This window comes from Neoarius graeffei, chromosome 16, assembly GCF_027579695.1.
Source record: "Neoarius graeffei isolate fNeoGra1 chromosome 16, fNeoGra1.pri, whole genome shotgun sequence".
Lineage (NCBI taxonomy): Eukaryota > Metazoa > Chordata > Actinopteri > Siluriformes > Ariidae > Neoarius > Neoarius graeffei.
The window spans coordinates 66,823,477-66,849,712 of record NC_083584.1 but is presented as its reverse complement, the minus strand read 5'-3'; the positions used below and the strand labels follow the sequence as shown (position 1 = coordinate 66,849,712).

Genomic DNA, 26,236 nt, shown 5'->3' with positions numbered 1-26,236 from the left:
CATACTTTAGCTTCAACCCCTGAAATAACACACCTGACAGACCAGTGCTTAAATGACTATGGGAGGTACTGAGCAAGAAAATCAACTAGGTTAGGTTTGCACAGAAGCTTAACTTTTAAGTAAGGTAGGTCTCCTGGAGAAACAAATGGTAGCCTATTCATTAAACATAATATTTATGGAGCCTTGTACAGTATATGCTTGACAGGTGGTACAGTGATGTAGTGGTTAGCACTGTCACCTCAGAACAAGAAGGATCTGGATCCAAACCTTACAGCTGACTGGCGCCTTTCTATGTGGAATTTGCATGATTTCCCTGTACCTGTGTGGGTTTCCTCTGGGTGCTCTAGTTTCCTCCCACAATCCAAAGACATGCGGATTATATCAATTGTCTACTCTAAATTGTCCATAGGTGTGAATGTGAGTGTGAATGGTTATCTCTGAGTTAGCCCTGCAATAGATTGGTGAATTGTCCAGGGTGAACCCCACCTCTCACTGAAGTCAGCTGAGATTGGCTCCAGCTCAACTCACAACCCTAAGAAATAAACAGTATACGTAGGTAATGGATGGATGGATGGATGGATGGATGGATGGATATATGCTTGATGCTGGCATAAAGGTTCAATTGTTTCACGGTCATACATCCTCCTGGAAGTCTTGATATTGCCTTCCCACCTTAGATTCAATGCCCCAAGTACCATACTTCACTGACCAGCACTTGACTGACCTTGGGGGTTAATGATCAAGAAGATCAGCCAAATTATATCACACAGAAGCTTATATTTGTAGCAATATAACTCTGCTGGAGAAAAAAAAAAAAGTTACCCTTTGATAAGCTTTGCTGGGGAAGCCATGGCCTAATGGCTTCACAGAAGCAGCTTAGGGACCAGAAGGTCACTGGTTCAATTCCCTGGACCAGCAGGAATGGCTAAAATGCCCTTGAGCAAGGTGCCTGCTCTCCAGGCTGCTCTGGGTATGTTGTACGTCGCTCTGGATAAGAGCGTCTGCTAAATGCCATGAATGTAATGTAATTTTTATGAAGAATAGACCAGGCTTTGTATTGGCAAAAGAACTTCAGATGTCAAGGAGCATCGCTCTTTTGCCTGGAAAATTGATAATGACTTCCTAACTTAGATTCAACCATTGAAACTAACCACAAAGAAACACACCCGACTGACCAGCACTTGACCAACCTTGAGAGTCATTGATCAAGATCAACTAGGTAGACTTGCACAGTATATTTGGGCAAGGTACGTCTCCTGGAGAAAAAAATGGTAACCCTGGTGCAGAACATGGATTTCCAGTGCTATTGCTGAAGCTCTACTGGTGTACCTGGTGAGAATTTGAAGACGCTTCTGAAGGCCTTGATGTACAAAACAGTACACATTAGATTAGAATTTGAACTAAGGTACTTAAGGCAATGTTAGAAGACTGGAATCCCTTCTTGTTGATTTTGGGTCAAACGTCAAGCATCTGTGAAACAGACCAAAGAAACAAATCTTGGTCAATACTTTTCTGCGAAGTGTCCCCAAGGTGGGCAGAGTGCAGTCAGTTATTTTTTTTTTCTGAGCAGAACTTTCAGAGTTCAACTTTTTGTTGATGTTAGCATGCTAAAACTAAACCCAATTATCTGTAGTTTAGTAGCTGATGAGCTTCTTTTCTTTCTCATTTGCTTCAGAGAAAAATCAATAACAGCGAAGGATTTTGTCTTGACTCAAGAGCCTCGGCTTCTGCAATTGTCAAAGTGTGACGGTGTGATTGAAGCCCTGGATTATTCTCTAAAACCCCTTCACTACACACACACACACACACAGAATGATGTGTCACTGCAGTATTTACACTGCCATTTTTGGCTTTCCTTTCACTACTCTCGTCATCAAATCTGAGTGTTTAAAAACTCCGTTGCTGTCCCTTTTGTGGCACCAAATATCTTTTTCCTAACCTTTTACCAGATATATAATTTTATATATTATAACCCATTTATAATCATTTATAGGTAGTATACTATATGATCATTCATTAATAATTAAACCTACAGCATATGCATTCTTACCTTTCTTTCTTATACCACTGAATCAAAAATTAATTGCTCTTTGCTATTAGCCTCATGATGCATTAGGTTAAAATTTTTAACTTTTCTAGAAATAGAAAGGGTGATTGAAAAGACAAAAGAAAGGGCAGAAAGGAAGGAAGGACGAAAGATGATCGAATCTCCCAGTGAAACCATTGAATGTTCACTGTCACTCGGTCGGAACCCCAGACTCGGCGCCAGCACGCGGCTGTATCTATGGTAACAGATGTGCTTTTCAGAGGCTCTGTGCCCATTGTTTAGCACCATAATTGGCTAGAATTTTCACTGATTTAAAGGGAAAAGCAATATTGGTGAGGAAATGTATGTATGTATGTATGTATGTATGTATGTATGTATGTACAGTATATGCATATATACTGTGTATAAGTATGTATATATGTATGTATAAATGTGTGTGTGTGTGTGTAGCGAGAGCACAGATTGCATTATGGGTAGTTCCCACCTTGCTGCATGCCAAGAACTGATCTTTTTTGCCAGACTGTGTGACAATTCCCCCCTCCCTCTCTCTGTCTCTCTCTCTCTCTCTCCCCATCTCCCGCTGCTCTCTCCATCTCACCCTGTCACAGCTTGACATCTAAAACGATTGCATCTCCATCTCTAAAATGAAAGACATTCCACACCATACAGCAGGCAGTAGGTACCATTAAAGTGGGGACTAATAGACCATAAGTGTTCTCCATCACACACACACACACACACACACACACGACTGCCTGGATTTACAGAGTTCAAACATCCTGGGAAATGAATAATAATGACTGACCTCGGATCAGGTGGTTATCCATAATGTATTCATTAAAGGTGCCGTAAGCGATTTTTTTTTAAAGGTTCTTGCTGACTTAATTCTCATTGCATACTGGTAGCTATTGCTGAAAGGGATGCTTTCTGGGGAAAAATAAATCTATAATATGCAATTTAAATAAAATAAAATAAAAATAAAAACTTTGAGCATAGTCTGAGGTGGCTATAAGCAATCAGGAAGCATCTTACCCAACATTATGCTAGCAGTATCATTAGTTGTCCCAATTCTCTGCAAATTAGGTATGGCGCTGTAAAGCAACAAATCAAATCATTCTATGGACTAATCTTATGGCATGTGTGGCTTTCTTCAAGACTATATGTCATATATGAGCTGTCATTAAACATGTATGGAGACATTACAAAGAAAAATAAAGTCTGGAAGCCATAGAGAGAGAGAGAGAGAGAGAGAGTTGTTGCTTCTGCTGAATGTATGTAGCTAGGACTGTTAGTTTGTTTTGCAAGTCTAATCTGAGAAGGAATCCGGTATGAAGCTGAGTATGAAACGTAACAAATAAGCAGTTGAGACACTGAGTAACGTTGGTGTTCTATACTGTTTCGGGGCAAACCACAAGCACCAGAGCAAATCAATCAATCAATCAATCAATCAATCAATCAATCAATCAATCAATCAATCAATCAATCAATCAAGTCGAGCAAGCACAGACCCCCACGACCCTGCCTTTCCAACTGACTTTATCCTGCATCGCCGCAGGCAGGTCTTCTACTAGGCAGCCCGTGTCGTCCCGCAGTTGATCGATGTAGGTACATGTGGGACGACCCACAGAGGTGGTACCGTGTTTGAGCTGCCATAAAAGGAGATCGCTTGCCAGCTCTTCCTTGTTGTGCCAGCAGTAGCCAGCAAACTAATCATCTCTCCCGGATGGTTGCTGATATGGGGGGAATAAATCCGTATAGTTCTTTATTTTGCGGGACGCACCCCTTGTTTAACCACATGATGGGCGATGCAGGATGAACGACAGATTTGAGGCTGAGACATGGTAAGTCTTTCGGTGGCGAAGAAAAGGAGCTGCGGATGCCACGCCTACGGTCCTGGCAGTAGTCAACTAACACGACTGGGAGACCTTGGCAGTAGTTTGTATTAGCGCAAATCATCCGCCCAACATCAATTGCATGTGCAGACATTGGTCAATGAGAACTCATCCATAATGCACCTGAAATCCACCATGCTGCTCCTCATGGTTTTGCCAGTATCCCTGGCAGAGGGGTTCAGGGAGTACTACCACCTTCCCACAGTGGACTCCCAGGCTAGCAGAGGGAAGAAGACACCTTACTGCTCCTATTGTGGACCACCCAAATTGGGGTGTCCACCCACTATCAGAGCAAGGTTAGGTTATAAATGAAAAAAAAAAAAAACCTTATCTGCATTGAGACAAAAATGAGCCGAGTTAAGACTGAGTTATTGCTATATTTGATTTAAAAAAAAATTGGTTCCACTATTACAAGAGTCATGAGTGCTGAAAATTTAAAGGGCTTGAAAGGAAAACGAGAGATAATTATAATTTGTTTTGTAGGTTCTCATGGAATTTGTTGTCCTGATTAGCTTGATAAAAGCAGCAGTGTGAGTGTGAAGAGCAGCTGGACACTAAGCTAATTTTACAAACTGGACATGTTGCTGAGTCCTTTGATCTGGAATCAGGTGTTGGTGTGGAACAATGAGCCCTTTTGGGGTCAAGGTGCTACACCATCATACAACTGCATTAGTTATTTTGGGATGTTTTCAGATGGTGGTCATAAGACATCTAAAGGACTGACCTTGAATCAGGTGGTTACCCTCTAATGTAGTCATTAAAGGTAGGGTAAGTGATTTCTTTATGGTTCTCGCTGACTTAACCATTATTGCATGCTGTAGGTGCTAAAAAAGGCAACTGGACTTCCTTGAAATTCTTGAAGATGTGTCACCTCTCATCCGAAAAGCTTCTTCAATTCTGTCTGACTAGTGGGGAGTTCCAGGTATTTATCCTCTAGTGGATCAAAAGCAACCTTAAGGAGAGGCGTTGAGGTCACATGGGTCGTTGAGTCATCCTATAGACCCTTTTCAGTCACGTGACCTTCGTAAACACGACTGCCATTTTGGACATGTAGTGGACTTCGGCTCGAATTGGTTTGAATGCAAGGAAGGCGACAAACATAAAAGAAAAAGGAGCGAGATGCAGAAAACTGTATTTACTAGTTTACTGTAATTATGATCTGGCAGCTATTTACACCGGATCCAGTGTGAATAGCTGCCGGAGCCAACATCCGAGCTTGCCGGAGTGCGCTCCGGCCGGCCGCGAGCGAGCTAGCCAGCCAGCCGCGAGCGCGCTCCGGAACCTCGGACGTTGGCTCCGGCAGCTATTTACACTGGATCCGGTGTAAATAGCTGCCAGATCATAATTACAGTAAACTAGAATGGAATGTTAACAGCAATGTAATGCCTTTTCTGGCTAATTTTATTCGTCTTACCTCCAACAAAGTGGTCACTACACAAGCGTTGGTATGCCGCTATCCATCTTCTCCGTCGGTTAGCATCTACCGGGATCCGATAAAATGATAACCCTTGCCTTGTTTGTTGATGGTTACTACATCCAGGTGCACAACAATATAGTGGCATGATGGAAGTCTTGCTGAAAATAAAACACTTTCTTTGCTGCCGTTCCTCAATGTTGGCTGTGGTAAACTACTGGTAGTACATGTCCAAAACGGCGGCCGCGTTTGTCGTGACGTCACGTGAAAAGGGTCCATAGGTGTAGGTCCCTGGGGGCCAGGTGTGAATAGTGTTAGCAGCCTAGAGGGTTGTGAGGGTGATCTGTGGGTCGTTGGCGCTCTCTGCCATCATGCAAGTTATTGAAGTCAGCTGAGTTTTGGTGTGGATCAAGAATTTCAAGCATGTCCAGTTGCCTTTTTGAGCACCTACGGTTTACTATGACCTGGATGACTGACAGCCTTCACAGACATTATTGCATGCTGATAGCTATCACTGAAATAGACATTCTTGAAAAAAAAAATCTGTAATTTTAGAAAAATATGGGTGCAGGTTTTAAGCCGAGCAAGCAGCCAGACGCCAAGTTAGTTTTATAAACGAAACTCACAACTTAAAACATGAAGTTTAGTAACTATTACACATGATTCGGTGTCTGTGCTGGAAATAGGGAAGGCGTTTCCATCTTTGATTTGTGCGCAGCTCAGATTTCGATCAGTGTATTTCTTTGAAAGGTTGAGTGTTGAGTTATTACCAAGTTAAACCTGATTAAACAAATGAACAAAAAAGTGTGTGGGTGCAAAAATATAGAGAAAAAAATAGGATTCTTTCATGCACTTATACAAAACTGAGGCTTAATGTTTATAATTATTGAATCCATTTTTTTTTTTTAACGTAATCAAGGAACCAAATCCCTGACGGCCATTTTCATAATTGTATATTTTTGATCACTCTTTAGTTTCACTTGCTTAGATGACATGAAGGGTTCCACCCTCGAATACGATTTTGTACCTCGAAATGTACATCTGAGCTCTGTTTGTGTGGCTGAGAGCGAAATGTAGTTAATGTGCTGCCTAATTATTTATAAACTGTGCTGTAAATCTAATTCAGACAAAGTGTGAGATCTGCTTTCTCACTTCACCATTGATTCCTCACACATTCCTCGGATTTTCACCTGCATGGATCAAACTCAAAAGAAGAAAGAATAATCATGTCTTATCTAATCTACACACTGACTATTTGCTATTAATATACAGTATGTTACATATTCTCACATTTACACTCCCATCATGCCTCAATAATCACACACACACACGTACAGCACAAATATAGATTTTTCCTCCATTTCCTCTGTCTGGTGTTTAATTAAAATGATCCTGCCACCAGCTTCCAAACATAATTATCACTCATAGATTTCAGACATGGATCGAGTGTTTTCTTCGCCTCGTCATGATTGAGGACACGGATAGAGCACACATCACGGTTATGGTATCGATTGTTTCCCTTCGCCTGCCAATGCAATGAGCAGTGCTGTCATCCACCTGATCGGTTGCACATTGATCTCATTGTGTTACATCATCCAATGCTATGGGAATGTATTCTAGAACAGAATTAGAAACAGGATTATGTCCTTCATTTATTTATTTTTGATACAGGATTGAAAAAGTCTGGGTAAATTAATTTACCCACAAGTGATAGCGATATATTTCTTTTTAATCATCTCTCTGTTTAATTACATTTTGGGAATAACATTTAGTCTTGGATAGTTTATGTTCAATGCATAATATTGCTTGGTAGGAATTTAAAACAAACAAACAACAGCAACAACAACTTTTGTGGGCCCAGAACTCAGCCTTGAGGTATGCCCATTAAAAAAATATATTAATTTGTACAAATGTTTGTTTACTTATCTAACAACAACAATAATAATAATAATCTCATTATCTCTGGCCGCTTTATCCTCATTCTCATCTCATTATCTCTAGCCACTTTATCCTTCTACAGGGTCGCAGGCAAGCTGGAGCCCATCCCAGCTGACTACGGGCGAAAGGCAGGGTACACCCTGGACAAGTCGCCAGGTCATCACAGGGCTGACACAGACACAGACAACCATTCACACTCACATTCACGGTCAATTTAGAGTCACCAGTTAACCTAACCTGCATGTCTTTGGACTGTGGGGGAAACTGGAGCACCCGGAGGAAACCCACACGGACACGGGGAGAACATGCAAACTCCACACAGAAAGGCCCTCGCCGGCCACGGGGCTCGAACCTGGACCTTCTTGCTGTGAGGCGACAGCGCTAACCACTACACCACCGTGCCACCTAATAATAATAATAATAATAACAATAATAATACTACATGTAAGAGGTAAGATAGTTAAGTTGGATGGTATCGTACTCCCAGACGAAAAGAAGATCAAAGTTTTGGAAGAAGGAGAGAGTTATAAGTATCTTGGTCTACTTGAAGCAGGTAGGGCACTTACGATGAAAGACAAAGTAACGAAGGAATATATTATACGTGTAAAAAGGGTCTTGAAATCCAAGCTCAATGGGGGAAACACTATTGCTGCCATTAACACGTGGGCAGTCTCATTAGTCAGGTATTCAGCACCTTTCCTGGGATGAACAAAAGAAGAGTTGAGAAATTTGGACAGAAAAATGTGGAAAACATTGACAATGAACAGGACATTACACCCAAGAGACAGTGTTGATAGACTGTACCTAAAGAGAAAAGATGATAGAAGAAGGCTTCTCTTGATAGAAGATTGTGTAGAGGTGGCGAGATTGAATCTTGAAGAGTATGTAAATAACAGTACGGAAAGCCTAATAGTTGCAGCCAGGAATGATCCAACACACCCCGTGGAAAGTGCAAAAGAATACAAACGAAGACGAAAACAACAGAGAAAACAACAGATATACGGGAAAGAATTGCATGGTCAGCACTTGAGACAAACCAAGGATATAGCAGCAGAGGAAACATGGAATTGGCTGAAGAATGGAGAGTTAAAAAAGGAAACAGAAGGTCTTATAATTGCTGCGCAGTCTCAAGCATTACGAACTAATGTCATTAAAGCAAAGATCGACAAAACAAGTGAGAACAGTAAGTGTAGAATGCGTCAAGAGGAAGATTTGACAATCCCACGCATTGTCAGTGGATGCAGTGTTTTGACACAAAAAGAATATTAAAGGAGGCATGACTGCATAGCAAAAGCTCTCCACTGGGACGTGCTCCAACAGAACGGTTTTGAAGTTGCTGAAAAATGGTATCAGTATCAACTTGAAAGTCTGGTAGAAAATGATCAGAATAAAGTATTGTGACATTTCTCAATTCAGACTGATAAAGAGATATCAGCTAGAAGACCAGATATAGTTGTCATCGATAAGCTCAAAAAGAAAGCTGTAATTGTTGATGTAGCTGTGCGAAATGATGGGAATATTTCAGAAAAAGAAAGAGAAAAGACACAGAAATATCAAGACCTAGCCTGGGAACTCACAAGGATATGGAATGTTAAGTGCAGGGTTGTCCCTATTGTAATAGCTGCATTGGGAACTGTAGCGAGGCTGAAATCTCACCTGCATACTTTACGTGTTACAATGCGCACAGACCCTTTTCAGAAATCGGCACTCTTAGGAACTGCTAGAGTCATTAGAAAAGTCTTTGGGACCTAAGGATATGAGTCATATCCTGGTATCAGTGACTTTAACTTCCAGATGAGAAAGCATCTGTGCAATACATTCATAATAATAATAATAATACATTTTTATCATAAAATATAATAATATTCATATAAGCAGAAGAATATTAATGCCATGTACACACGTAGCCGGGTATTTTTAAAACCGAACATTCCCCCCCCCTCCGTTTATAAAAATGTTTTATCCACACCACCTCGTCTTCGAAAAAAATCCCTTCCACACATAACCGAACATCTGCGTTTTCAATCACATTCATAAGCATTCCAAACCTGTAGATGGCATTATTTCCCCAAATCCTACCCCCTAATCACATCGCCTGTGCTCTTGGAGCAGTAGTTGGGCTTCTAAAATTAAACATGTAAATAGCACCTGCACAATAATTAACGCTTTCAAGGCACTACTCCGATCCATTACTCTTTAGCTAGCCGCACACTACGCCGATTTTCAGCGTACCGAGCCAACTGAAGTCGCGAGTCAGGCGTAAAGACTAGTTTTCGATGGTACCGACTCATCTCACAGCCGATTCGAAAAACTAATCGGGAGCCAGACTGATCGGCGAGAGTCGCTAGCAATAGCCAATCATATCTTTCGCATATAACACGTGACATCATTAAACACAATTTCTAGCGCGAGAAATACGTGTTGGTAGCACCTAATGCAGGTATATACTGTAATTCCATAGACTGAAGCTTTATCCATAGACACAGTGGGCTGGAAAGCCACTCTGCTCAAGTTGTGTGGCTGAATTCCAAATCGCTTTAACTCCCCTATATAAGTGCACTATTTAAGGTTGGGAATAATAGCTCATGCAGCCTAGATAGTGCGCTACATATTCCATGTTGTGTCATTTGTAATTCAGCCTGTAGCATCTTCAAGTGTTGGATTTACAGTAACTATATCCAATAGCCAAACACAAAGCTATTAAGTTGTCACGTGTCGCTTCAATCGCGAATGCACTCGTCAACAGTCGGGGGATATGTGTGTGCCCTGTCGGGAGTCGGCTCTGAAATGGGTCGGTTCGGTACCGCGTGGATCGCCGTGGTGTGCGGCTAGCTTAAGTCCATGCTTAATCTGGATTCTGCAGTAAACAAAGGTCGCACGTTTGACGTCAGGGCAGATTTGTTGTCATTTTTTTGGCGCAGATTGTGACGTTCTAAAACGCAAAACTCCGGTTATCTCTGTCTACACGAAAAGGCATACACGGAGTTTTCAAAAATCTTCACTTTGCCCGGAGTTTTTTTAAATATTCGTTTTTGATGTGCTTTCATGTGGATGACAGGCCAAAACGTAGAAAAATATCTTCGATTTAGCAGATACCCGGCTACGTGTGGACGGGGTCTTAATGTATTTATTTACTTATTAAAATACTTGTTTATAGTCACAGGGGTGCAATAAAAAAGAATAAATCTGGCAAAAGAATAAGAAAATACATGTTGAAAAGAATAAGAAAATTAATAAAAATAAAAGAATCCAAATTAAATGCAAAAATGAAAACAAAATTAAAGAATGAAAAAATGAAGGAATAAATCAAAACATGAAAGAACTTAAAGAAAATGAACTTTTCTTTGTTTTTCCTACCAAAAAAACCATGATTGAATGTTACTGTATTTATTATTAGTCTTGTTTTAACATTATCTATGAGGACATTGTAGTTTGTGATAGGGAGTGTTTTATTTCACTCTGTCTCCGTGTCTGTCATTATTGTCTGCTACTGAACAAGTCGCCCTCGTTCTGTTCTCATTCTTCCTCGACTCAGTAGTGTGTTTCTGCTTTAACTGCGTGACTGGATGCTGGTTATACGACAGTGTAATTCTGTACCCTGACCGGTATTACAATTGGACTAGAATGACTTTATTTTAACACCATCCTTCCTCTTCCTGGACATCCTGCATGGCCTTTTTTTTTTTTTTCCTAACAGAAGCTTTTGCCTTTGTCCTCAAAAAGGAAAGAGAAATGTTACAAATGCTGGGTGTGTTCTCCCAGTGGAGTGACCTTGACCTACGTACAAGAGTAAAACAAGCAGAAATTATGATTATTATTGTGCTGGAGAACTAAAGCCAGGATAAAATGAAATTTCCTTCATTTATTAAAAAGTGATGCAGTATTGTCAAGCACAGTTATATCATTCAGTAATATCAGTACTGGGAGTGAAAAGACCAAGAAGATTCTGAGAAACAAAATGGAAAAAACAAACAAACACAAAATTAGTGTGTAAATGTGTTACAGTTTTGTTTAATTACGACTGCATCTCAAACAATTTGAATACCATGAAAAAGGGTTTTTTTTGTAACTTAATTCTAAAAGCTAAAATGCCGTATATTCTATATTGATTTCATGTAAAGTGAAATATTTCAAGCCTTTTTTTTGTTTTGTTTTAATTTTGATGATTATGGCTTATAGCTCATGAAAATCAGAAATCCAGTGTCTCAAATTATTAGAATATTTCCTAAGATCAATCAAAAAAGGATTTACAATACAGAAATGTCCAACTACTGAAAAGTATGTTCATTTATATACTCAGTACTTGGTTGGGGCTCCTTTAACATGAATTACTGCATCAGTGCAGTGTGGCATGGAGCACTGTGGCACTGCTGAGGTGTTGCTTTGATAGCGACCTTCAGCTCATCTGTAGTTTGGCTCGAGTGTTTTTCATCTTCCTCTTGACAATCCCCCATAGATTCTATCTGGTGTTCAGGTCAGACGAGTTGGCTGGTCAATCAAGCACAGTAATATCATGGTCAGCAAATCATTTGGTAGTAATTTTGGCACTGTTGGCAGGTGCTAAGTCCTGCTGGAAAAGGAAATCGTCATCTCCATAAAGCTTGTCAGCAACAGATGGAAGCATGAAGTGCTCTAAAATCTCCTGGTAGACGCTGCATTGACTTTGGACTTGATAAAACACAATGGACCAACACCAGCAGAGGACATGGCACCCCAAATCATCACAGACTGCGGACACTTCATACTGGACTTCAAATACCTTGGATTCTGTGCCTCTCCACTCTTCCTCCAGACTCGAGGAGCTTGATTTCCAAATGAAATGCAAAATTTACTTTCATCTGAAAAGAGGACTTTGGAGCACTGAGTAACAGTCCACTTCTTTCTCTAACTTAGCCCAGGTAAGATGTTTCTGACGTTGTCTCTGGTTCAGGAGTGGATTGATATTAGGAATGCGACAGTTGTAGCCCCTTTCCTGAAGATGTCTGTGTGTGGTGGCTCTTGATGCACTGACACCAGCCTCAGTCCACTCCTTGTGAAGGTCTCCCAAGTTCTTGAATCAACTTTTCTTGACAATCCTCTCAAAGCTGCAGTCATCCCTGTTGCTTGTGCACCTTTTCCAGCCGGCCTTTTCAGCAATGACCTTCTGTGGCTTACCCTCCTTATGGAGGGTGTTGATGATCATCTTCTGGACAATTGTCAAGTCAGCAGTCTTCCCCGTGATTGTGGGTGTGTGTACTGAACTAGACCAAGTGATACACAGTATTTATTCTGTTTTACTCAAACTAAAAATGAAATAATTTAATATAAATAATTATCAAAATTAAAATAGAAAGATGCTTGAAACATTGTAGTTTACGTGTAATGAGTCTTAACCTTCTTAAATAACTTATGGAAAATACTGAACTTTTTTCATGATATTCTAATTATTTGAGATGCACTCGTACTTGAATTACTAACTCAATGACTGAAAGAGCACAAATATATGATATAATATGATATACAAGACTATAATACTATACCACTGTTCAGATTCTGGATTATGATTGGTCAAAATCAAGGTGTTGATGGTGTCATTTCTATCGTAACAGCTCATTCGCAGGGGCGTGTATGGTGAACATTGCGCACTATGACTAATAATAAAACAGTGTTTTTTTTTTTTTAAAGCAAAGTAAAAATGTAATTGTTCATATGGCGACTTTCTTTTGTTCAATGTTTCTTTATTTAACATTTATGGAAGCAGTCTCCAGTGTTCGTGCTTTGACAAAGGTCTTGGTGTGTTGTATGGTTTCCCAGCATGGGACAATCTCTAGGACAGAGTTTACGCTTTCCAGTTTCTTGGGAAATGAACCATTTTTAAGCTTGTGATATTCAATCTGTTTATTGTTAATGTAAGTGAGAACATGAATGTTAAAATGTGCAAAGTGTTGTTCGTTAATAAATTAAACATCATACTCATTGCCAAATCGTAGTACAAGTGAAGTAAGATGCTCCAGACTTCATGTTGTGCATCACATCACGTCATATCACATCAACACCGGCATGGATTATTTCCGTATCACCTCACAGTCATTGTCGGTAATTGCTTTAAGTTTAAACCACTAGCATAAAGTTAACAGACAAACAATAATAAACCCCCCAGACGTACTGTAGATTTAAATCTAATTTTTTTTTTTCCACACAAGGAATTGAAGACAGACAGCACAGGCTGAGGAACATTAGGAGATTACTAACAGCAGCATATGGTACACTCGTGTATATATACACATCGCAATCTGTGACGATCTGTCTTCAGCAGAAGGCTGGGGTTTTAATCCACGATTGTCTTTTAACTTACAGACCCACACTTCCTGAAGAGATGATCAGCCTGAGTTGGGGGGGAAAAAAAAAAAACAACCCTGACATTTTCTCAAGAGTTCACTCGAAACCAAACTCTGCCCCGCATCTTGTCATTAGTGCATTTCTTGCTTGTGTCCTCAACTAGTTTGTTCTCAAACTTGGTTTCTTCGCAAATGCTTATCGTGCTATACTGGACGTCTCATTAAATCAGTACACTGTATCAGAGTCTCAGGCTTTTTTTCTCCTTATTTAGTAAGAGATTGTGTGCAAATGTAACTGGAAAAAAGGGCCGTTAAATGAATAAAATAAAAAGTAAAAAATAACTAGTAAAATGAGCAACTTCTGTAATTGTAGCAAGTAATAGCAGTGACACAAAAAAGGAAGCAAAACCATAAAATATGAAGAAATCTCATATGCAAAAAATGTCCAAAAGCAAAATAGATTAGTAAAAAATAAAAAAATAAATAGAATAGAAATGAAGAGCATGAACTGAAATGCAAAAAAATGATAGCAGTGATGCAACATGTAGAATAACTAATATAAAAATGAAGAAAAATAAAAATATTAAAAATGCAACAAATATTAACAATATAAAAAAAGAGGGAAAATATTAAAATTGTAAGTTTTGTCACAGGAAGGCAAATAATCAAAACTGTATATCTTTATTTTTTTAGAAGAGCAATTTGCCTGAAGGACAAACAACAACAACAACAATCTAATACTCTCTCTCTCTCTCTCATACACACACACACACACACACACACACACACCGGTGACTATACTGTAATAGGAACTTGTTGGTGATTGTAAGATTTAAAGACCAAACTTTAAATAATTGTGGTCATACTTCCTTCTTTTTTTGCTTGGCCCAGACTCTGTCTCCTCACTCACTGTAGCTTTAGGTACTAAAAATCGATCCATTTTGTCTCTGGCAAAGGCTAGCTGAAGTTCGCTAAATGTCCGCAATAGTAACTTATTCTGGTTTATTTTTCCTCACGTTGCGCCCCCCTGAAGAACTCTGGCGCCCCCTAGGGGAGACGCGCCCCACACTTTGAAAAGCCCTGCGCTAGAAGCAATAGCTTCTAGTCCACACCGTATTCGGTTGATTCATCAGATACAATCCATGGGTTTGCAGCAATTTATACAGTCTATGGTCTGCAGCAGAAGACATGCATTGGTAATGTTAGTTGCTAACCAACTTTTAGCCTGTTGAAAATGTGTTATTTTACAACTTTCATTTATTAAAGTGATTTGTTCTTTCAGCTCATGTCACGTCTTTATACATTGAATTACTTACCCACTGAGGCCGGTAGGCTACAGTGGACGGACGTTAACGTTAGTTACCAACGTTAGTTAGCAAGATAAGCTAAGTCTCTATTTAAATCAAGCTTATTACAGTGTGGTATAGAAACGATTCTCATTTCAAAGGAGAAGAATTCCATATGTTTCCATTCTCATTTTATCATGAATAAATTGTGCCCTTTTGAAATTCATTTGGCACATAGGCCCAACCTGTGTGTGTGATTAGGCACAAGGAGTTCTGGTGTAGGCCTCGCTAAGCCTATGTAAAATTACAATCAGAACCTCTGGGGACTGGGGGCAACATAAAAAGAGCCAGGTAGTAGGCTAGCCTAGGCAAAATAGCCTAGTACATGGATGTTTTCTATTGTTTTTACTTACATTCCTTTTGTATTATTTTTAAGATATTCATAGTTTCATCTGAGTACCCTGTTTGAGTTTATTCACAGAGACAGTAGGCCAAACATGAAAAGAAAAGGGCCAGACATCAGGCATTTTTTTGGTGCTAAAAGAGTAAGTAGTAAATATTAGCACTAAGATCTACAGACAATTACAGTACAAGTGTAGGTGCAGTTAGGTTTTATACACTGTTCATGTGAATAAAGAAAATGGGTTCCCAGCAGACAGGAGAGGCACAGCAGGACGAAAGAGAGCAAGACTGTTCTGCATGTGTGTATATACTGTATGTGACTCATTTGTAGTGTTGATACCCAGTTTGTTCTGACAAAGAAGGTTATCAGGTTGTACTGCTGTTTTTCTTCTGTGGTAGTACTGTATGGTTTGTCATGCTTCTTAATGACATTAAAAATTATTGTTCAGCGTTATTGTGTTGAGTTACTGACACCGACTTCCATAGACGAGACGGGACAGGACCGGGGGGACGATTGATATGATAGTGGACCATGATGGTACCCCCCAATTATGGTGGGGTAATTCACACTCTGAGCTTGAACTGTTCAATCTGTTCATTTTTCTCTGACCTCTCATCAATAAGGTGTTTGTTTCCACCCACGGAACTGTCGTTCACTCGCTCGATGTTTTTTGTTTTTGGCACCATTCTGTGTAAACTCTAGAGACTGTTGTGTGTGAAAACCCCAGGAGATCAGCAGTTTCTGAAATACTCAAACCAGTCCATCTGGCTCAAAATTTTCCCCTTCTGATGTTTGAAGTGAACATTAACTGAATCTCTTGATTTGCACCCACATGATTTGATGCATCATGCTGCTGACGGGGGATCGGCTGATTAGAGAACTGCATCAAACAGCAGGTGGATGGAGGGGTGTTTCTAATAAAGTGGCCGGGGAGTGTATATATCTATAATTGTTGAATGAATTTTTGATGAACATTGATGTATATTGTTGTTGTTGTTAAATTCTTACATCATCTCCAACTTCACACATGATCACACTATGTCATGAAGGTTAACCAGCACTTTTTTTTTTAATTAGCATAAAACCCATAGCTTTATTCAGTGACTCATTTATCACTCCAGGGATTGTAATTGTGTTTAATTATTATTTGGCCGAGCTGTGTGTGTGTTTGTGTGTTTAAATACCAGCGGACACGTTTTCACAGGCGTGACGTGTACAATTAGCCAAATCATTGCTGCTAATTACTGTTATTTACTGAGGGTTGGTACTGTGCTCAAAGCCATGATCTCTCTCTCTCTCTCTCTCTCTCTCTCTCTCTCTCACACACACACACACACACACACACACCACAATCTCCTGAGAGTTCCTTTCATAAATACAGACACAAATACCAAAAACAATCATGCAACTGTTATTTCTTCACACTGGCAATAATCAGTTTGAGGAAATTTCACGATATTCACCACAGAAAGAAAATCGTTCAATTTGGTTCAAGGTTGTGTAAATTGACAGCATTCCTGGGCAGCATTTTTAGTCCTCAAATCCATCCCATTGAGACGTGAACATAAAGACGGCCATCTTCTACCATTGCTAATTACAGACGGATTTGAAAAGAAGACCAACATTCGATTGAATTCCCAGAATTCTCTTCTTCCCACCTCTGTGAAGTGTCCTCTGATAGCAAACACGATGTTCAAAAGCATCAATGATGCCGTGTGTATTCCACCTTCTTGGAATAACTATGGTTTACAAATCACTAAATGTCAATCTAAAGTCACGTAGTCATGTTTACTCCGTGAAAGATTGAGCCATTTGAAAAGAGTCTTTAAGGTAAATGAATCTGAATTGGTCATTGACTCATTCCTTTGGTTGACTCGCTGATCTTGGGCTTCGCAAACTACAAACTGAACTGAGGAGGATTTTGTGTTATATCGACTCAGCAGTGAATCAGGTTCGGCGTAAATGTGCAACTGTATTTGTGCTGAGCCCAATGTGTGCTCCATGAGGCAGTGAATCTTTTCATTCCTGAATAAGATTTGCTCCTCTCAGCTAATCCATGTCTGAATAAGCAAATCTTTCAATTAAATGAATCATTTCGGTTATGACTGAGATTCACTCCTGTTTGTGTTTGGGTCAGTGAATCATTTTGGTCAAAAGTGAGTGTTAAGTGTTTTAATCAGTCAATTTCTGATGAAGACTGAAGTTTTCTCCTCTGTCGTTCAGTGAATCAGTGTCTGAATTGACAAATCTTTTCAGTCGAGACTGGTATTCAGTCCTTTCTCATTCAGTGATTCATTGCTTGATTCAGTGAATCATTTTGGTCAAGAGTGTGATTCTTTCCTGTCTTAATCGAGCAAATCGGTGTCTAAATTTGAGGTCCACGCCTCTCTGTTTCAGTGAATCATTGTCTGAAGAAGTTAATTATTTGTTTCAGACCAGCATTTGCTCCCCTGTCATCCAGCAAATCAGTGAAACTTTTCAATCATGACTGAGATTCTCTTCTCTCTCATTCAGTGATTCATTCAGAAGATAATTTGAGTCAGTGAATTACTTTGATTCATTATATTAGAGTCAGTGAGCCAAGACAAGACATTTGCTCCTTTCTCAGTCAGTGAATCAGTGTTTGAGTCAGAGAATCATTTCTGTCAAGACTGAGAGTCACTCCTCTCCCGTTTTGTTCACTGGATCAGTTTTCCTGAGTCAGTGATTTGAGTGAGTCATGTTCAGATTAGTTCAGTCAGTTGCTTTTCACTCTGGGGGGTGCATGAAAAAAAGATTCTTATAAATATGACCATATAAACAAACGAGTCTAAGAAACTGTTAGAAATGATTCTGAACAAATTGGTGAACAAATCAGAATCATTTAACCGAACTGATTCAAAAGACCCATGTCACTGAATAATTTTATCTCGAAGGGTTACTGTGAATACTTTAAAGGGTAAAATGGACATGGACATTTTCTTTTGCTGACTTTTTGGATCTTTTGGATTTACTGAAGCTGACTATGAGATTTCATTTCATCTCTTCTCTTTTATTCTTTCTCTCTCAGCTTTTCTGGCTCATTCCTCCTCTGAATCAGCAGAGTATTTTAGGCTGGTGTAATCCTGGCCATCTGCTCCAATCTCCCCTCCTGCACTTCCCACGCGCACTCCACCTTCCCAGCATGCATCGCTAAGTCCAGCCGGCTTCAAATCATGCTCGTGCTGCTCGGTTTTGACCACTGGCCTCTTTGAGCGTACATTATCTATCTATCTATCTATCTATCTATCTATCTATCTATCTATCTATCTATCTATCTTAAATTTGCAACATGTACACATATCTGTGTGAGTTGAATGAGTATCTATACAACAGACATGAATATATAATGAATTCAAAGCTATGGCTTAGCGAGCTAGCTGCCTGAACTGGTTTTGGGGCTCAAACTGATAACTAAAAGTTGGCTAGAATTTCACTATTTGAAGTCATGAAGACAGCAAACGTGGAATTATTTTGGTTGAAAATATTTTTCGAGCATATAGTAGCACCATTGGTCCACTGTTTTTCATAAAGATGTACTTCAATCATGAAACATTCAAATTGTCTTGATTTCAAATAAGTGCATTCTTGGAAAGTGAAAGCAGCTAGTGGTAAAATATACAGGAAGTACACGAAGCATATTTAAATAATATTAGCTGGCGTTGAGTGGGCTATCAGATATATTCCATTCAGCTAGCATGATACTGAACAAGTCAAAGATGAGTAGCTGAATGGAATGTATCTGATATACCACAGGGGCGGCACGGTGGTGTAGTGGTTAGTGCTGTCGCCTCACAGCAAGAAGGTCCGGGTTCGAGCCCCGTGGCCAGCGAGGGCCTTTCTGTGTGGAGTTTGCATGTTCTCCCCGTGTCTGCGTGGGTTTCCTCCGGGTGCTCCGGTTTCCCCCACAGTCCAAAGACATGCAGGTTAGGTTAACTGGTGACTCTAAATTGAGCGTAGGTGTGAATGTGAGTGTGAATGGTTGTCTGTGTCTATGTGTCAGCCCTGTGATGACCTGGCGACTTGTCCAGGGTGTACCCCGCCTTTCGCCCGTAGTCAGCTGGGATAGGCTCCAGCTTGCCTACGACCCTGTAGAACAGGATAAAGCAGCTAGAGATAATGAGATGAGATGATATACCACAAAAAAGCTAGCCAATATTATTATTATTATTATTATAATACATACACACTCTCTTCATATCAGCATTCTCGAAGGCCAACGCGAGCTTACCCATGACTCTGTACTGTCAGTATGGCAGTCCAGTTAGCTTTCAGCCGGCGTAGCAGTAATGTTAGCGAAGGCCGACACTAGCTTACACGCAACTTGGTGCTGTTAGCATGGCAGTTCAGTTGCCTTTGAACTAATAGTAAGGAAGTATGCATCATAGGATGGAAAGACAGGAAATGAATGCAACCACAGAAGAAGTTGTTCAGAAATATATAAGTGGGTGCCATCTAGCGGCCTGGAGGTGAACAGTCTTTTGAAGTTTAAAAAAAATAATAACCTGCCATTTTTTTCTAGAATATTTAGTTTAAACATTGCAAATACTAACACCATGGTTTGATTCTTTAATATTTTTCTAATTCACTCCAAATGAGTGTATTGTCCTTTACTGAACGCTGTACAGACAATAATGTCCATTACCAAGAGGATCTTAATAACCGTGTCATGATCCTGTTTGGTGATTAAGAGAACTGGAACAAGTCATGTACAACTGATGGTCACTAACCAAGCAATATGTCTCATCATGCATTGTGGTTGCGCTGAAGGAAAGAAAGTGTGTTGGGGTGAACGGACGAAGGAAGAAACACCTTATAAATGGACATTCAAGTCCAATTAAAAATAGTAAGAGGATAGAAAATGGGCTAAAATAGAATAAGACAGATAAAAGACAAGAATAAAAGTTAGAGTGCAGAGCGAGGAATTAATCAAAAGCCTCAAATTTTATTTAATACTGTAAATGCAGTGGCCTGTGTCAGCCCTGTGATGACCTGGCAACTTGTCCAGGGTGTACCCCACCTTTCGCCCGTAGTCAGCTGGGATAGGCTCCAGCTTGTCTGCGACCCTGTAGAACAGGATAAAGCGGCTAGAGATAATGAGAATGAAATGCAGCGGCAAAAAAGAAAGAAAATATTCAGTCTTGATTTAAAAGAACTGAAAGATGCAGCAGACACAAAGTACTTTGCATTGATTAATGTGGGAAATATGCTCAGTATAATATGGGTTTATCACAAAAGTACACACATGTATTTATTATTTTGAAAACCCACCAGCCAACTGATCTGGCACGTTTTAATTGTGCGACAGTAATGACGTAAATAACGGTGCAATGGAGTAGTGTCCGAAAGTGTTTTTTCATTTTACCAATGAGCTCACTATATAGTCCTCTATATAGAATTCCCTAGATAGTGAGTCAGGAGTAGTGAATGAGTGAGTGATTTCAGACACAGCCTTGTATGGAATTTTCTTTTATTTATTTGTCAAATTAAAATAAGTGTTTAAAACATAAAATAAGACAAATGGGAATACCCCAAGGGTGAATTCTTGGCCCCATTAAAGGCAGGAACTTGTTGTGAATTTGTATCATACTCAAAGTTTGGTCATAGTGTTCAAAAATTTGCGTCCCTGCTGGAAACCAGGACAGAGCGATTGGTACCGGATGCTTGCAACGCTTCTAGGGATGAGCAAGCCAGCTGTTATCGATTTAAAAAAAAAAGTTGAAACAAATTTTATTTTTACTTTAGCTCATTTAAAATAGCTCTTTTTTTAACTGGTGGTTTATATTTATAATATTTTAATTATTATAATTTTATGCTACTTTTGCACAATTTAATTATTATCTTCTTTATTTTTTTAACAATTAAATAAATAATATTTAGTTTGCTATTTTCTACTTTGGGTATATTATTTACTGTTTTATTTATTTTACTTTTTTTGCCATAATTTGATGAACTACTGTGTCATGGAAATAAAAAATAATATATCGATAAAATTTATAAAATTTAAATATTTAAAAAATTTTGAAATAACAAGAGGGAGAGGCCTAATAATATATGGACTAAACACATCCAAGAAAGAAATTAGAAACAAAGCAAACCAGAACTTTAGGTTGTAATACTGTAATACTGGATAAGTTTGTTTGTTTTTTTAAACAACTTGTGTCTTGGCTTCTTTAAAAAAAAAAAAAGAAAAAAACTCTTTCTTTTTATTAAACATGGAACAAGATTCATTGTTTGTATCATGGGACGTTCTACCATCGAGCAAATTTAGCTGTTCTCACCTGCAACCTACACACACACACACACACAGATACGTGCTAAGACATGCTAACAAGCATGTGTGTGTGCTCATCCACTCTAATCAAAAATCTGGCCAGAAACACGTGAACGTGAATGGTAATGTTCTCTCTGTCGCTATCACTCACTTTCTATTCCAGTCACACTCACACGCTTGTACACACACTAGGGTTGGTTTGATGGTGGCTAATTTAGCACTTTTGTGGTAGAGAGGTAATAGGATCTGTAAACACAGTCTCTCTCTCTCTCTCTCTCTCTCTCTCTCTCTCTCTCTGGGTTTCTTTGGTATTTAATTGATCTGATGCCCTTTATCAAGTAGCAGGGTCTTTAGGGAAAAAGGTTACTGTTCTTGCTCATAGCAAGAATTTGCTATGTTTGCTAAATTTGCTTGTCAGCTAAAGTTGCTTCTTGCTCATTAAGAGCACAATACATCCTTAACGTCATTTGTTACTTACTCACAAGCATACAGAAATTAAAAGTGTGGTGTGGGTGTGGTTTTGAACCCATCCACTTCTTTCTGCGTCACCTGTTTCATGGATATTACATGTAACAGATTTATAAAATGATTTTCTTTAAGCTCCTGAATCAAAGAAGTAAACATGTCTAAAAATAGAAGATAAAATTGTCTGAAAAAAGAATAAATAAAATTAAATAAATTTAAATAAGTTCAATAACTTAAGTGATTTTATATACAATGATTCCTATATACATGTATTGCAATCTAGATTGCATTATTTAATATAGATAGATAGATAGATAGATAGATAGATAGATAGATAGATAGATAGATAGATAGATTGACTGATTGTTGTTGACTTGCTGTGGTATAAAATAATAAAATGCTTTCAGATGTGCTGTTATGGAAAGGAAATCATGGAAAGGTAATCAACTGAGAGTTGGCAATAGTAACACACCACCCTGTGATTGATTATTTTTCGAATACAGCGTGATACATAGTGGTTTATTCTTGACATACTCCACAGCTGATCATAAAAACAGGAAATGAGCCAACCCAACATGACAAACATCAGCCGAAGAGCGACCCTTAATTTTAAAGAAATAATTTACAGAAATCTTTAACATGAGTTGAATGGGAATAGCTCAAGAGTGATGTATTGGCCCAAAACAAAGCTCAAAAGTGAAAATAGAACTCAATCTAAATGCCTTATTATTAAAAATTAAACTTCAGACAGTGTAATGCTTATCATATTGTAAATTTCACTTAAATATTTAAAAAATAAAATAAATATTTATAGCTAGATGTATGGGAGGACCTCAAGGGTGAGCTCTTGGCCCAATCGAAATGTCTTAACAATTAAAAAAAAAAAACCCTAGAGATTGTATAATATTTATGTTGTCAAATATACAGCAATATTTAAGAGAGAAAAAAAAAAATCCACACATTTAAAATTGGATTCATGGGAAGACCTCAAGGGTGAGCTCTAGGTCCAATCAAGATTACAATAAGGGCCTGATGTAAATGATGTATCATTAAAACGTACAATATCGTACAATTAAAAACAACATTTACTGCAATATTTAAAGAAAAATCAGATATTTAAAATGAGATGGATGGGAATACCTCAAGGGTGAGCTTTAGACCCTAAAAAGGTTATATTCTCAAATTTACTGCAAAGTTTATGAGGTAAAACAATACCATGATTTCATTTTGTTCAATATTCATATTTTCACTTACATTACAGTTCAGAGAAGCTTTTTACATTCTGAGGAATGGAAATGATGGCTCCGCTAATTATATAGCGATTTGTTTCCTAATGACGTTTTTGGTCCAGAATGTCAGCATGATGAATTATTCATATATCCTGTGATCTTGCGGGTGGAGAGTAATAAATGCACGCTCTCATTTCTGCTTCAGAAAAATAAATCAAAATGCAGACCGTAATATCAGAGATATCAGGAAAACAAACAGTATCGTGTCTAAGTCTGATCAAAAAGAGACTCTGCCTTCTGGCCCAAAAAGCGTGAAAATACCATGTACATAAATATTCTACTATACCTATCTTAAACCTTATATATGACACCAGTGTTTTAGTGGGTAATACACCATTTGTATTTTTCATCCAGTTCCATCCGGGACATGGAGAACAAAAACCGTGACATAAATCTCTATATGTCACTCATGAGGAAATTCATGAATTGTTTTGATAAATTTGGGGACTTTTTGTTTGTGAATGTGTCAATATAATAAAAAGAAAATCACACATTGGCTTGAAGATATGAAGTTAATCTTCTCGTGTTGAAAAACTCGCATTTTTCGTACAAAATACATTGCAGATCTGAGTGACATATTTCAGTAATATTGGCTGGCTTTTTGGGGGGGTCCATTAGATATATTCCATTCAGCTAGCCTGATACTGAACGAGTCGGAGACGAGTAGCTGAATGGAATATATCTGATAGCCCACGAAAAAAAGTCAGCCAATATTATTATTATTATGATACATACACACACTCTTCATATCATCATTCTTGAAGGTCAATGCTAGCTTACCGGCAACTCAGTGCTGTTAGCACAGCAGTCCAGTTACCTTCCAGCCGGTGTAGCATTCAACAGTAGTGTTAGCGAAGGCCAATGCGAGCACAGTCAAGCCAGTGCTATCAAGACCAAGCAGCACAGGCTAACAACCAAGAAACTAACATTTCTGTCTCCAGACTCGTCTTCCACGCACACTCGCCACATTATTTTTCACTCAGACTTAAGTATTCATTTCCCTCTGTAATTTACTGAGTTACTTTTAAAATCAACATCAACAACTACATACAATGGAGCGACCTGGCAGCCAAAATTCTCTCAAAATCGTCTGGTTTTAACGAAGCAAACCTGTCAGCCATGTTTGTTTACAAATTGTCACAGTCGCTCGCTCGCATGGAAGTTTTACGTCTCTGACGTGTGACATCGTGTCGTTTTGACAACCATGCAATATCGTAAACCATATTCAACGCTCATTCTCCATTGGGTAGAGTGACGTAATACATGTAGGATAAGCGATATGCTAACAATATCGCATGCTATCAAACCAAATGATTGAAACCTTCTAGAAGGGAATAGAACACGTTTTTATTCCATCAAAAAAGTGTCCTGTATGTATAATAATTCCTGATATTTCACTCTGATGATGTCGCTCCCAGTGTTTTCCCGCTGACTAGACATGTGTTGTCAAAATAGCAAACCGGTTCAAAATTTAAATTTCTGATAAGCTTGTGTATTTCTTTGGGATATGTCTATATAATATAAAGAACACTGCACGGTGGAGCAAAGATATGAAGTTTATCTTCTCATGTTGAAAAATATATCACTTGTTTACTGCACTTATTTGTGAAATATACATTCACCACTCGAAGATAAGCTTCATATCTTCGCGCAACCATGTCATATCCTTTCTATATAATTGTTCTCGCCATGTTTATTGCCCCCCTTGTAAAGATTGTAAAGGGTTAGAAAAAATGCATGTTTTGGTGAAGCCGCTTCATTTCACACTGAAAAAAAAAGAAAGAAAATCCAACATTTAATTGAAATCAATGTATTCAGAGGAAAACCAATTCCTCATCAAGAAATAATTACTTTCAGCAAAAACATGTGTGCCACTATTATTGGCACCCCTGGAAATTATTGTGAACACAATATAACTGAAGCAGGTTACACATTTTTGAGTTGATTGGAGTGTGTAGGAAATTTCAAGCTGTAATCCATGACTTCCTGGTTAACTGGGGAACAAATATGAGGTGACACAGAGGCCAAATTCCCTGAGACATTCATCAACATGTGAAAGATAAGAGACACAGACCAAATGAGGGAGACATGTGTTGACCTTCATAAGTCAGGGAATGGTTATAAACAATAACTACTTGCCTGAAAATGTCCATTTCTACTGTTTGGGAAAAAATAATGAAAAGTGGACACCAACTGCAACTGGTACAAACTCACCTGGAAGAGGGGCCAAGTTTATTTTACCCCCACGTACCGTGAGTAATAGGGTAATCAAGACAAAAAATAAAAATAAAAAAGATCCAAGGATCACTGTTGATGAATTACAAAAATAAATAAATAAATTAATAATAATAATAATAATAATAATAATAATAATAATCTTGGGGTTTCTGAGTCTCCAAAACCACCATCAGGCTCCACCTCCATGCCAACAGATTATTTGGAAGGTTCCGGAAAAAAGCCTTTTCTATCAGTTAACCTCAAATGTAAATGCCTGAAGTTTGTGAAACTCTACGACAGTTTTGACTGGAACCGTGTTCTCTGGTCTGATGGAACAAAAATGGAGCAGGGGCGATTTCTCAGAGACAACAAGGGAAGCCGAGCTTCCCCTAAAATTCTCTCCCCAAATTGCGGCATCTACGACGTTGAATTCTCATTAAAACAATAACTTGCATAACATAATATATGCCCAAGATTGTATTTACGTTCATAACTATCCTGTAACTTATTTGAGTGATGTCTGATGAACTTGCAGTTTGCTACGAGAATCACCTTTGCTGCCAGGCTGTAACCAGCGTTGCCAGATACTGCTGACGTTTTCCAGCCAAAATATGTTCAAAACCCGCCAAATGCACTTAAAACCGCCCAATCTGGCAACACTGGCTGTAACCTTTCT

At 38.8% G+C, this 26,236-nt stretch overlaps 1 protein-coding gene across 1 annotated transcript in view; it reads left to right on the top strand.

The window, feature by feature from the left end:
• Window positions 1-4,056: 4,056 nt before the first annotated feature.
• igsf11 (immunoglobulin superfamily member 11) overlaps window positions 4,057-26,236 on the top strand; it is a 157,055-nt gene continuing 134,875 nt past the window's right edge. The window contains exon 1 of the mRNA XM_060942281.1: window positions 4,057-4,235. Coding sequence (XP_060798264.1) covers window positions 4,057-4,235 — 179 coding nt within the window. The remainder of the gene's footprint in view (window positions 4,236-26,236) is intronic.